At 36.7% G+C, this 13,476-nt stretch overlaps 1 protein-coding gene across 1 annotated transcript in view; it reads left to right on the top strand.

Moving 5' to 3' along the window:
- Window positions 1–13,476, top strand: part of LOC134797048 (parapinopsin-like) — an 82,444-nt gene that overhangs the window by 56,992 nt on the left and 11,976 nt on the right. Inside the window, exon 5 of the mRNA XM_063769267.1 lies at window positions 1,351–1,483. Coding sequence (XP_063625337.1) covers window positions 1,351–1,483 — 133 coding nt within the window. The remainder of the gene's footprint in view (window positions 1–1,350; window positions 1,484–13,476) is intronic.

Raw genomic sequence — 13,476 nt, 5'->3', positions numbered from 1 at the left:
TTAGGACAAACGTTGTTAGGGATTCAGAATGACACCCTCGTTCTATATATAATTTAAGGGTGCGTGAATCATTAAGAGAACTTTTTAAAGAAATTAATATTTTAACTGTAGCTTCCCAATACATATATGATAGTATTATTTATGTTGTTAAGAATCTAGACTCCTTCACTAAGAATTCTGATGTCCATAACTATAATACTAGAAATAAAAACATGCTTGCTATCGGAAAGTTTCGTGTTCGTAAAGTACAGAAGTCATTCGTTGGACAATGCATTCATTTTTATAACAAGTTACCTGAGGATGCTTTAAGATTACCCTTTCCAGCTCTTAAGAATTACTTAAAAAAGTCATTGATGTTGAAGGCTTATTACAGAGTCGAGGACTACTTGACAGACAAACATGCATGGTCCAAACCAGAAACTGTAATAACGACAAGTAGCAATTAAAAGCATTGTATTATGTGTAGAGTTAAAGGTGACTCAGCTCAGGTAAGAAAGCACATCAAATTGTATGAAAGCATCTCATAACAATCAGTCAGATTCATATGATATGTATTCTCATTTCTTTTATTGGTTTTATTTTCTTTTCCTTTTGTAAGAACTTGATATGTTTTCTGAAAGAGCTACGTATTTGTATAAAGTTATGTACTCACTGAGTATAATTGCATGAATTCTATAGTAATTTAAATTGTATTTTTCTTAATTACTCGTAATGCATGTTAATTATAAGATGTACCTAATAATGTTTTGAAAAGATGTGTCCCGCCGAGTTTGTTGCCGGTCCCATATTGGGATACCCTCCTCCAATTGAGGGGGGATTTAAATCTTCTCGGGGCAGAGGTGTACGGTTGGAGCCGGTAAAGGTTTATTTGACGTTCATAAGCGCATTGTAATATGCCTACGTGAATAAACTATTTTTTTTTATCTTTATCTTTATTCATAAACGCCTCAAGCCTCAATTATGTTTTATCCCTTTCTTGGATATATCTAAGTCTACATGACAGATTAAGACAAACGATTATGAGCTAATTGAGGCTTGTCTTGTAGGGCGTTTATGAATGAGAGGGTATAACTATCCTTATCATGAATGTTTCTTTCCATTGATCTACGTATAGAACCGGCACAGAGAACCAGTATTTTGTGCCGTGAGTTGTTGCCAGCCGCCTACAAATTATGTACAAATCTCGCGACCTAAAAGCGTAAGCGCCATGCATTTCACGGCGCTTACGACGTTTTGGTCACTTGGTTCACGCCCCGCTCCCCTCGCCTACAGGTTGCGTTGCGACAATTTCATTGTTTGGCTTCTCTACTTAAATTACCTAATAATAGCTCAATGTTTCATTGTCCACAGCTGTTCGGTGAACTGGCACGAGCAGAGCATGAACACACTGACATACATCCTGTTCCTGTTCGCCATGGGCCAGATAGTTCCCTTCATCATCATCACCTTCAGCTACGTGAACATCGTCCGGACTCTCAAGAACGTAAGTAGTCTATGTACGTAAGTAGACGATGTTAGAATCATATTTTGAACTACAATCTAAGCTACCTAAATATGTGAAGAATACCAAAGATACATATAACTTCGTATAAGATAAGTAAAGTCTAAGGAAGAAACGTGCCTCGGAAATCGAGAAAAAGTTATACTCGAATAGATAGAGATTTACATGCAATTAATATTCCCACCCTCCCACCGCAAAAATAAATACGCATATAAATATAACAAACCACCACCAAAAGAATAATCCTCGACACGTGTTTCACCTCTCTACGAGGCATCCTCAGGAGTTGTTGACGGTCTGACGCCCGGCTGCTACTACTGCGGCTGGATTTGATTCCGTTGCCGGGTTAGCACTGATTGACTAGCACACGTTATCTTTTCGCGGATTAGCAAAGTAATATTTTGGTTTTAATTTTTTTTAAGGCCCGATTTAGTCAAATTATGTTTTATCCCTTTCTTACAAATACATAAGTCAAAATGACAAATAGAGACAAACGATTAATTAGCTTGTAACGCGTATATGAATAACACCATGTAAGTACCTATACTTGGTCAAGCAAATCTTGTCAAAAGAAAAAGGCCCGAAATTCAAACTTTCTATGGGACGATAGCCCTTCGCGCCTACATTTTTCAAATTTGCCGCCTTTTTCTACTGACAAGATCTGCTTGACCAAGTATATGTATACTATTCTGGTAAATGGGTGAATTTTTTGTGTTGTTGTACTGTTCCGTTGTCCGAGGGACAATAATGGTGGCACAGTTTGTTAATAGTACATTGTGCAACATGGGGTGTAAGTTGAATATTGCAAACGAGAGTAAGTTAAATCGCGACGGCTTGCCGGAGCGATTTATAGACTCGAGTTTGCAATATTATTACGCCCCGAGTTACACACAATGTTTTTCATCACACTTGCGATACAAAAATTAAGTATAAAGACAAAAAACTGTTAATTATGGCACTAGAAACTTCATAACTCCCTAGGGAGAACGCTTTTTCTATAACTCCCGGTAAACCTGCGTGCAATTCCACATTTACTGAGCGAGTGTGATGAAAAATAAATTTATGATATTCTGATGATGAATTCTTTATGATATGTTCAGAAACCGCATGTTACGATACAGTTAGCAATTGACATTTTATTTCGAATAAAACGTCATCACGACTGATACTAGATTTTAGGCCAAATCAAATTCCTTTGTTTTACAGAGATCTTCGAAATTTAAATGTCATTATATAATAACATTTTCACAAAAAAAAAATTGTAACAAAATACTTTATCTTTATTCTGACCGTAATTTGCGTTTTTTCAACGCCATCATTAGGGGGTTTACAGATAAATATATTTAACTGATTAATGTAAGCAAGAGACTCGTATAAACATGTCAATAACAGAATGTTGAAGTTCGAATGTTGCTTCTGGGTATAAAGGTATCTTTTCCACGTGTATTCCACTTCCGCTTTTTTCCAGCGATTCTCATGAGACTACATTACAGTCAATCAATCATTCAGTCTACTGTTGGGAAAAAATAAAGGTAGTTTTACAGTCATCTTTTTAAGATTAATGAAAAGTTTGACCCGTTTGGTCCTATTGCTCTACAACTTTTTAAAACAAAAACTATCCAAAAGGTTGGTCACCACTGGCGACCGGAGTGTTGGCAGCTTTCTGGCGCAACGTATTATAATCGCAATACAGCGGGGAAATGCTGCCAGCAATTTTTTTGACGTATTTTAGTTTTCGAATCGGTCGAAGTCCCTAGAGGAACCCCTTAAATTGCTAATTTAATTTTTGGCAACCGCATTGTGATCTAAAACAGCTACGATTTTTCAAAAATTATTCTGACTAAACCTACTGCATTTGGACGGGATTCCACCCAGGGCCGTCTTAAGCTATGCTGGGCCCTTGGGCACATAAGAATTTGGGGCCCTTTTCGAAAGTAAAGAAAGCGAATTAAACTAACACTTTTCTACTGTGATCATCTATTTATTATGGATAATCAAATGTACTGTTACTGTCTGCCCTTCGGGGCCCCGTGTGCCCTTATGGTAAAGACGGTACAGATTCCACCAGTGTGCGACACCGTGTGTGGCACGAGCTTATACTGAATATGCTTGTGCCGCACAGTGCCGCACACTGGTGGAATCCCGCCTAAATCCTTACTTCACATATCCATAACAAATCAAGATGAGAATTTAAAACACTGATTTAAATCTAATCACGGTGATTTTGAATTTCTTGATTTTAGTCTCCTCCGAGACCACGGGGACAACGCCATCCTCGAAACGTCGGAGGTAAATTTAAAACTTAATTTTACGCGATTAAGTCCCGTCGTTGTGAATAATAATGTAAATATTAGGTCATTACCTATGAAATTGGCGTTTTGTCCGGAGAATTTCAACGAAACACGAATTTCCATACAATTAATTTTGCGGATATTTTTTTGATGGCTAATTCAAACCAAACAAAATTTTTCCAGTAATTTTTGACACCTTTAAGGTATGTTTTCAATATCTCCATTTCTTGAAAATTGGTACCATTAGAAAAATATAAGTAATTTTAATACTCGAACCGACAGCACATGAAAAGACCTATTTTCAAGGCTTAATTCTGAACACTTAACAATAAAAAATAACAATTAATTGTATGTAAAATCGTTGTTTATTGAGTGCACTGTAGTTTTATTGTAATTGTGTATGTACTTTTGTAAAAAAAAAAAAACTAGGATCAGACTTATATCTATGAACAAAAACGCCAATTTCATAGGTAAGGACCTAATATAAAAGCTCGAATTGGCCTCCATAAGCACTCATCCGGCCTCCGTCTGCAAGCTTCGTGTCTCAAGAGACGGCTCGCGTATCGACGACACTCGTATGAGATCAGACTATCTTTTTATGAAACTATACTATAGTATAACTACCTAAACAACCCTAAAAAAACTCGGTATCGTGTTCTGATTAGGAAAAATGAGAAAAAAAATTTTACCGAGAAAAATTTTTGCCCATTTATGGAGGGTTGGCCGAATTGGATGACCTACCCTAAAGGAGAATTTTTCGTTTCTCGTTTTACACACACACTATTTTAGTTACACCTTGTATAATTAATAAATCTTACTCGTACAGGCCAATTCAAAAGTGTCCATACTGGCATCAAAATGATATTTGAATCATGTTATTTAGATATATATACCCTAAAGATACATCATCATCATATCAGCCTTTGATCGCCCACTGCTGAGCATAGTCCTCTCTTCGAGTACCTACGCCACTTATCCCGGTCCCGAGCAAATCTCATCCAGAAGTGACCCGCAATCTTCCGAATGTCGTGCACCCAACGAGCCAACGGACGCCCGAACGATTCTTGTACGAGCCATGGTATAATAATATACTCCGCCTGGTAGGTACTCTCTTCCCGTCTTTTCGTGGTCAGGTGACTGACACAAGCCTACGTCATCATGCGACAGCGCTATGTGATAATATGCGATAGCGCTATATATAGCGGCCATGTTATTGTGACGTAGGCCTGTCCCAACTAGCAAATCTATGTGCTATAAAAGTTGAGAGCACGTTTTTATTTTCGCTTTTTGGTGCTATAAAAGGTGTAAAAACAGTCGAATAAAAGTCCTGTAAGCGTTTAGTCAACGCGAAAAGGCGCACTTATACAGAGTAAAAGTGTTATAAAAATCGAGTAAGCGCTGTATAGGAAGCAAATCGATGCTGCAAGAGTTGAGTAAAAGTGGATAAAAGCGCTTCTAGTGTTTTAATAGCAACGATAGTGCTTTTATTCGACTATTTGTTCTATAAACATTAGCAATTTACTATTACTCAGTGAAAGTGTTCTATAAAAGCAGCCGCACTGCTTTTTCTCAGTAAAAAGGTTTCGTAAAAGTAGCCGAATTGCTTTTACTCGGCATTTTAAATGTGTAAGAGTGCAGTAAATGCTTTTATTCAACTAATATGTGCTAAAAACGATCTCAGGTAAGCGATTATATTACAATTATTTTATTATGTTTGAGGCCTAATCGTCTTCACGTGTCTAATAAAACAAAAAGGTACTTAAGTATTTTTTTACTACTGTCATCCATGACATTTATTTTTACCGTGATTGTGTACATAAGTTTTTACTGTCTGTAAGTACACGTAATACAGTAAAACCTAGCGCGAAAAATACTTTATTGATAAAACCAAAGGCACTGGTTCATATATATTCATGGGCCGTCTATTTTCTTAAATTTCAATAAAAAAATATTAATTAAAATAAGTAAAAATTTACTTACACGATCTAGTTTCTCTTATATCTCATTAATTCGACTATAAGTCGAGTAACTGCGTTTACTGCTACACTTATATTAGCACATGATGTCGCCATGTTTATGGATTTATAGTCCGGTGGCCGACTGCATGAAACCCTACCTGATAAAAAAATAGAAAAATCCTACTCTGTAGGGGTAGCTGACTTTTAGCAGCTTCAACTGCTCTTGGACGGCCGTGGCTTAACTTGGCAAATTTTGCGCAAGTGGCAAAAAAGTGGTACAAATATTCATCAAAAAACAAAAGTGGTCAGCTACATCCTGTGTTGGCTGGTTCCTGTGTCCGACCGAATTTGTGGTACCAAGTGAGCTACAATTTACCTCATCGAAAAATAGAATGTCACTTGTATGGTAGGATAGCTGCCATTGACATTTTTTTTAATGCGGACGGACTGCAAAAGCTGCCAGGCTAAGGTGAGACCGACCAAGACATACGTCAACAAATTTAATGTAGGTATTACAATCAGTTTTTTTCATTCTACTTTTTGATGAGGTAAATTGTAGCTGTCACGTTGTACCACAAATTCGGTAGGACACAGGAACCTGCCAACACAGGATGTAGCTGACCACTTTTGTTTTGCTGTCCTCAATTCTATTATACGATGGGGTTTTTTTTGATGAATTTTTGTGCCACTATTTTGCCATTTGCGCAAAATTTGCCAAATTAAGCCGCGGCCGACCAAGAGCAGTTGATGCTACTAAAAGTCAGCTACCCCTACAGAGTAGGATTTTTCTATTTTTTTATCAGGTAGGGTTTCATGCAGTTGGCCACCGGACTATATTGAAACGACAACATGGCTGACTTGTGCTGTTAATGTAGTTCAAAACTCTTTAAAAGTACTCTAAGCTGAATACATTTTGAATAAAACCTGTAAATACACTTCAGCTCCTATAACAGCGGTTTGAACCCCATTACCCGAATTATGATATAAGCGCGCTGTTACAGCAGCATTGTTGCCAAATGGTTATTGGATTGCTTTTAATAAGCTTTTATAGCAACAGAGAAGAGAATTGAGTAACAGTTGTATTAAAGCGCCTTATTCAGACAATTAGCTATTCTATAGCTGTTATATGATTTTAATAGAACAATTATGCTCAATAAAAGTGATTTAGTAGCGCTAACTCAGCATTTATTAAAAGGTGGAATAAAAGTGCTAAAAGATAGTGCTATAAACGTTTATACGACATGATTATAGCACTAATTAGCGAAAATTGCTAAATAGTCGAGTTAACCGCTATTATACGATATATTGGTGTTTCAACAACCGTAACTCGGCTGTTATACGATTACAGGCTGAGTAAATCAATTATTATACGACTATTTTGCTAGTTGGGGTGTCACTTTGGGAAGAGAAGACCATGTTTTATTAGACTATGGTACGAGCGCAATGCAGGATAACTAGGTATATATACAGGATGATTTCTGGGTCGTGACCCAGAACCACTTTTTCTGACTCGGTAAATGATCCACATTAACATATGGTAGTATTTGATTAAAACATAATTACTTTAATTATTCTTATTTTCAAGTAAAATTAATGTTATACTAAGTAATTATGGTCACCCTATGACTTTTGACATACGCTGTATGGAAAGCAACAAGACGTCACATTGAGTAGGGTCACCAAATTGTATTCAAAAATGTTTTTTCCTACTTGTCATCTGGAAAATAATCATCATTATTGGTGATAAACAATAATTAACAACATCATTAGGCTCATCTTTGGATTCTGTATGATGTCTGGCTCTCTTGCTCCACGACCCCGAAATCACCCTGTATACCTAACACGATTAAGATATCATTCTGATGTCAACGTCAATGATGTCCAATAATGTACGTTCGAATCGGCCTGCTAGATTCTTAAAAATTGGGATGTTGCCGGAAGTCAAACTACCTAAAAGTTCACCCCTACCGATTAGGGCTTCCAATACCGGGATCCCGGGATCCCGAAATACCGGGATCCCGTCTGTTTAAACAGATTTTTCACTACCGGTATTTTTTAATGAAATACCGGGATCCCGGTATTTTCAAAAACAAGGAAAATGTGCCTATTATAACGTTTAAAATCTATTAAAATGGTCAAATTCGGCTGTATCAAGAAGATAACTTGCCAATTTAATTAAAGAAGATCATTTAATTGAAACAAGATCTGTGCATATGCGTTAGATAAATATTTGGTGATGAATTCTGATGTTCAGGATATATTAAGGGGCTACCCCACGCGAATGACCTTCGATCTGAATCCCTTAGTTTTCTAATGTTTTTTGTAGCTTATTATATTAACAACAACATCTTGAAGCAATATATACTGCAAAACGTAATTCAAGACCAAAAAAAGTAAGAAAATGTTGCCACTTTTTACTAGCGCGTCTTGTATTTATGCAAAAATAAGTATATAAAAGTACTTTTTTAAATCGCAGAAGTAAAATTACTAATAAATAAATTATCTTAGCGTTATTATTTATCAAAAGGAATTTACTATTTTACAAACAAATTATTGCAGTGGCAACATTGTCTTACTTTTTTTGGTCTTGAATTAAGTTTTGCAGTTTAGTATCCTATATTTACTTCAAAGTTCATTGCCTTCGAGATATTTGGCATCAAAGTTGAACAATTTTAGGCTAAAAACTGGTTTTCTGGCCATAACCTTTGTGTTAATTAGTTTAAAATGAAAACCCTGGACACGTTTCTCGAGACGTCAAAGACGAACCCAAATATTTAGATTTCGTACATGTAATTGTAAGATTCTTCACTGCAAACTAGATACGAAAAAAGTGTTTTATTTTAGAAAAATGTCGGGTAGCCCCTTAATATAATTAGTTCTTAAAATTTTATCAAAAAGTAGAAAGAAATTAATTGTAATGGCATACGAATTTTTGGTGCCAAAGAATATTTATGGGCCGATTATTAGATTGAACTAAAAATGTGACTTGTGAAGTCAACAAGGCGGATAAAATGATTGCCAACCTGGAGGGTGCACATAATTATTGCAGATGGCGGTTATTGTTTAATATCCTAAGCTAAGGACATTCATATCAGGTGTAAAAGTCAGCCTTTAAAAAAAAACTCAATTTTTTTAAGCCATTTATAGACAATACCGGGATCCCGGGATCCCGGTATTGATGAAGACAGTTTCGGTATTAATACCGGTATTGAAAGAAGCCCGGTATTTGGAAGCCCTACTACCGATGCGTAAAAGACATAGACGCACTTATACTCTCTTCGCAATAAAAGTTGTATTCAGATAACTTCTATCACCTCTAATCACCAATAAAGAAATGTTATCTTACTTCGCCTTTTAACTAATTTTGTTGTTTATTTATTTAACTTTTATTGCACAAAAGAAAACCTTACAATATAAAATACTCTATCAGTGAACCTTTTGGCAAAGCAGGGAGTTGTTGACCGTATACCACAATTTTCACACGAGGCATTTGCATATGCCAATAAACTAAATGCGTAGAATCGCAGATACAGATGGCGCGGTTTACGCGCGAATAGACGCGTGTTTTCTAACGCGCGCGTTGTTTCGGCAGGTGGCGCTTTCATCGCGTGAGTGGCGTATAACGGTTTTAGTTTTAAAATAAGATTTTGTCAAAAAAACATTTTTGATACAACCTTTTATTGCTGACTGTACTTTTCTTTCACCAGGCAATTAATACTCATCGTGACAATTATAATAAACCCCCAATTATGTCGCGTTGTTTTATCACAGAGTGCCTATGGCCACCTCATGTGTCCATCATCAGATCAGCTCGATAGTACCATAATATTGCATTGTCACCCAACTTGCATAGGTATATGTATGTGAAGATTCAGCTCAATCGAATAATGGAAAGTGGGTCTAATTTATGTTACATGTTTTGACCCGAACATACATACATACATGCATACATAACTTCAAACATTGCAAGTTAATGTTTATATAAAAGCTTGTAAAATGGACAATGTCGGATTATTATAAAACCTACAACTGTGACTCGTTTGTACTAACTTGTTTGAAAAGAAAACCAGGGTCACTTGTACCATTACCATCCCATTAACCCGGGGTTAACCGGTTAAACCTGCAGTTACCGTGATTACCAGTAACATTTGACACTGGGTTAACCGGTTAAACCGTTCATAATCATGGTAACTGCAGGTTTAACCGGTTAACCCCGGGTTAGTGGGATGGTGCAAGTGGCGCTGTAACTTTCAACAATATTGCTTAGGTACAGACACCTATATCTAAAACCTCGGCCCTAAAAACCGCAGTGCGGTGACGCCATTATAAATTCAACTCGGTGTGAAAAAGGAAAGAATAAATAACGACGCAAACGGGATTCGCTACCTGCAAGTTTCGCTACGAGTGACACTATAAGCCCCCTCCAGACTATGCGCGTGAATCGCGGGCGATTCACGCGCATAGTCTGGAGGGGGCTTTAGACCGGTGTACCCACAGATAAAGCTAAATGGAAAATACCCTGCAAAAACAAATATGACGCAGCCTTTAGATTGTCTGTGTCATACCCATATATGATCCGTACATGTGTAATTGGTGTAAAAACCGTTCTTGTAAATAAATATGTAAATAGATTTAACGAATAACCGCACGTGAATAAATAAACAAACAAGCGTGTAACGTGTTACCGAGTGGAATGAATAATAACTGAATATAATTTTAATTGACTACTGTCACATAATAAATAATAGTACTACCTAACAGAAACTAACAGAAAGGACACTTCCTACAAAATCGAAGTTTCACAGCAGGGACGAATCGTGCTTGTCCCTTTCTAATGTATGGCATGATCCCTTTCGGCTATTTAGGGTTGTCAAAATTCAAGTCATTATCTTATCTGGGGTCGTGCACGCAAAAGGGACGTCAAGTTTTGCCAACCCTAATAATTGCTCCGAGCGCTCCGAACAATGCTGAGCCGAACGGAGCCGAGAATGTCCGAAAGGAGTAGTGTCGCCTCACTGCTACTGTGGGTGAAGGTCTACATGATTTTTAGTACGTTTAATTGATTAAATAGATATATTTGGTAGATACCAAACTAAGCAATTCATAGGAATACCATAACTACCTAACTAACCGACAGTTATAAAGGAGCTATAAAACGTAAATATAATTTTGCTTGGCTAAGGGCCACTTGCACCATTCACTAACCCGGGTTTAACCGGTTAACCAGGGGTCAGTGGGATGGTGCAAGCGGCGCTAAGCTACATTCATATTATTCACAAGCCTCCGCCAAACACTTGAAAATGACGCGCTTGCATAATAAGAGAGCATGAATATTGTATTATGCAAACAAATGCCGTAAAAAAAGAAAAAGTATCGTTTTAGTGTATGGTCATGTACTTATAAGTTCAGGATTTTCAGGTGTACCTTTTGTATCCTCTAGCCGCCCAGAGACCTATAAAAAGGTCTCCTGTTCCATTCTAATTTGAACTTTGTGTTGACAAAATAAAATTTCATTTTGCTTGGCAAGGTTTGACGTATGGGCGGCTAGAGGTTAATTATTTTCAACCGACTTCGAATTGGTACTGTAAAATCACCTAACTTTAATAGATTGACCACGCCAAGTTTTCATGCCAAGTGCTACGTCAAGTATAGCCCATGGTATAATAATATACTCCGCCTGGTACTCTATTCCCGTCTTTTCTAGGTCACCTAACTGACACAAGCCTACGTCATCATGCGACAGCGCTATATGATAATATGCGATAGCGCTATATATAGCGGCCATGTTATTGTGACGTAGGCCTGTGTCACTCTGGGAATAGAAGACCATGTTTTATTAGACCATGGTATAGTCAAGTGTGAAAATATGGGTGCATCTTACTCAAAAATATGTCTTAATTCGCTGACATAAGAGCTATGGGACAGATTTTTGAGTATGATGATTGCACACATATTTTTACACTTGACTGTACCTTATAGGGATAGACATAGTCATTTATTTATAATATTTTAAATATTACATGTCAAGTTATTTTATTAGGCAATAGATATTCAGTTTTACTTATATACATATTTTTATTGACCCAAAAAGAACAACATAATAATAACAGCATAGGTACCTTCAGATCCACAGCGCAGGCTTCGTCATCATACAGATAGCTCATCCACCTCAGGTTTCCTCAAAATAAAATGTATATTTTCACATATGTCATCCGCAACACGCATCGTCAAATTTAAAAGGACATTGATCATCTATACATATAATAAAGCTGAAGAGGGTCGAAAGTCTGTACATGGAAGATATTTGAAAAAAAGTTGGCTGGGGATACTTAGAATCGATAACAGAACACGTTCCAAAAGTTTTTAGAATTTTTGTCTGTTTGTCTGTTTATCTGTTTATCTGTTTGTCTGTTTATTTGAACGCGCATCACGTGAAAACGGCTGAACGGATTTTGATGAAAACTTTACTAATCTGTCGAGAAAATCCCCGGCCAGGTTATAGGCTATAAAAATTTAACCCCTAAAATGGGGGGTAGCCACAACAATCGATTGACTTAAGTTTGCCCCTGAATCTTATGGCGCTACTTAGGAAGGAGGGGCAAACTTTTTTCAAATATATGCTACCACTATTGAGTAACCTGGTATACTAACAGATGGAGCTGAATTTAATACGTTGTGATATGAATAAGCTACCGAGGAAAGATTTTCCCAAATTAACTCTAAGTTTAGAACAGGGGGAACGGATATCAGCAAAAATAATTGAATAATTATGTTGATTTAATAAATTAATAATACAACAAAATTAAACGACAGTAAATTAATTGTCCCTCATTGCACAGTCTTTTGGGGAACTGAGTAAACATTAATTAATAAAGAAAACTAAAAATGAGTTTACATAGTTACATAGTGGTAAAATAAACACACATAATTATCAACACGCGTATAATTGCATAATTATTTAAAATTATTAATTTTCTGCATCATGAATTATCCAATTTTCATACAAGGTGGGTACTTTGAAAAAAAAAAAAACATTGACCTCTGTCATTTGCTGTGCCGGATTAACCCTTTTAGGCAAAATAAGCAGTTGCTTAGGGCACGCGTCTAGGGGGCACCAAAACCGTAGGCAAAAAAAAGCGCAGGCTGCATCAGCATTGCAGTCGTGGAGTAGGTACCTACAAGTACCCATCTAATAACGTCCCATCCCTTCTGGGACTAAAAGTAAAAATGTACAACTGTCTATCAAACTGCGTTTTTTATATCGAAAAATTTTCGCGCTCGCTTCGCTCGCGTTTACAATAACATTATAGGATATGATAAAAGTCACATTCGGGTGGCGACTGCAGCAGAATTACTCTGTTGCAACGTTACTGCTGCAACACTGTCAATTTTCGTGATAAAATGATGTGACTGATTTCCATACTACAAGTAAAAATGTACAACTGTCTATCAAATTGCGTTTTTATATCGAAAAATTTTCGCGCTCGCTTCGCTCGCGTTTTCAATAACTTTCTAAGATATGGCGACTGTAGCAGCATTAATCTGTTGCAACGTTACTGCTGCAGCACTGTCAATTTTCGTGATAAAATGATGTGAATGATTTCCATACTAAAAGTAAAAATGTACAACTGTCTATCAAATTGCGTTTTTATATCGAAAAATTTTCGCGCTCGCTTCGCTCGCGTTTTCAATAACTTTCAACGTCAAATTGCGTTTTTTATATCGA

This window comes from Cydia splendana, chromosome 14, assembly GCF_910591565.1.
Source record: "Cydia splendana chromosome 14, ilCydSple1.2, whole genome shotgun sequence".
Classification (NCBI taxonomy): Eukaryota; Metazoa; Arthropoda; class Insecta; order Lepidoptera; family Tortricidae; genus Cydia; species Cydia splendana.
This window is presented reverse-complemented; position numbering and strand designations above follow the sequence as displayed.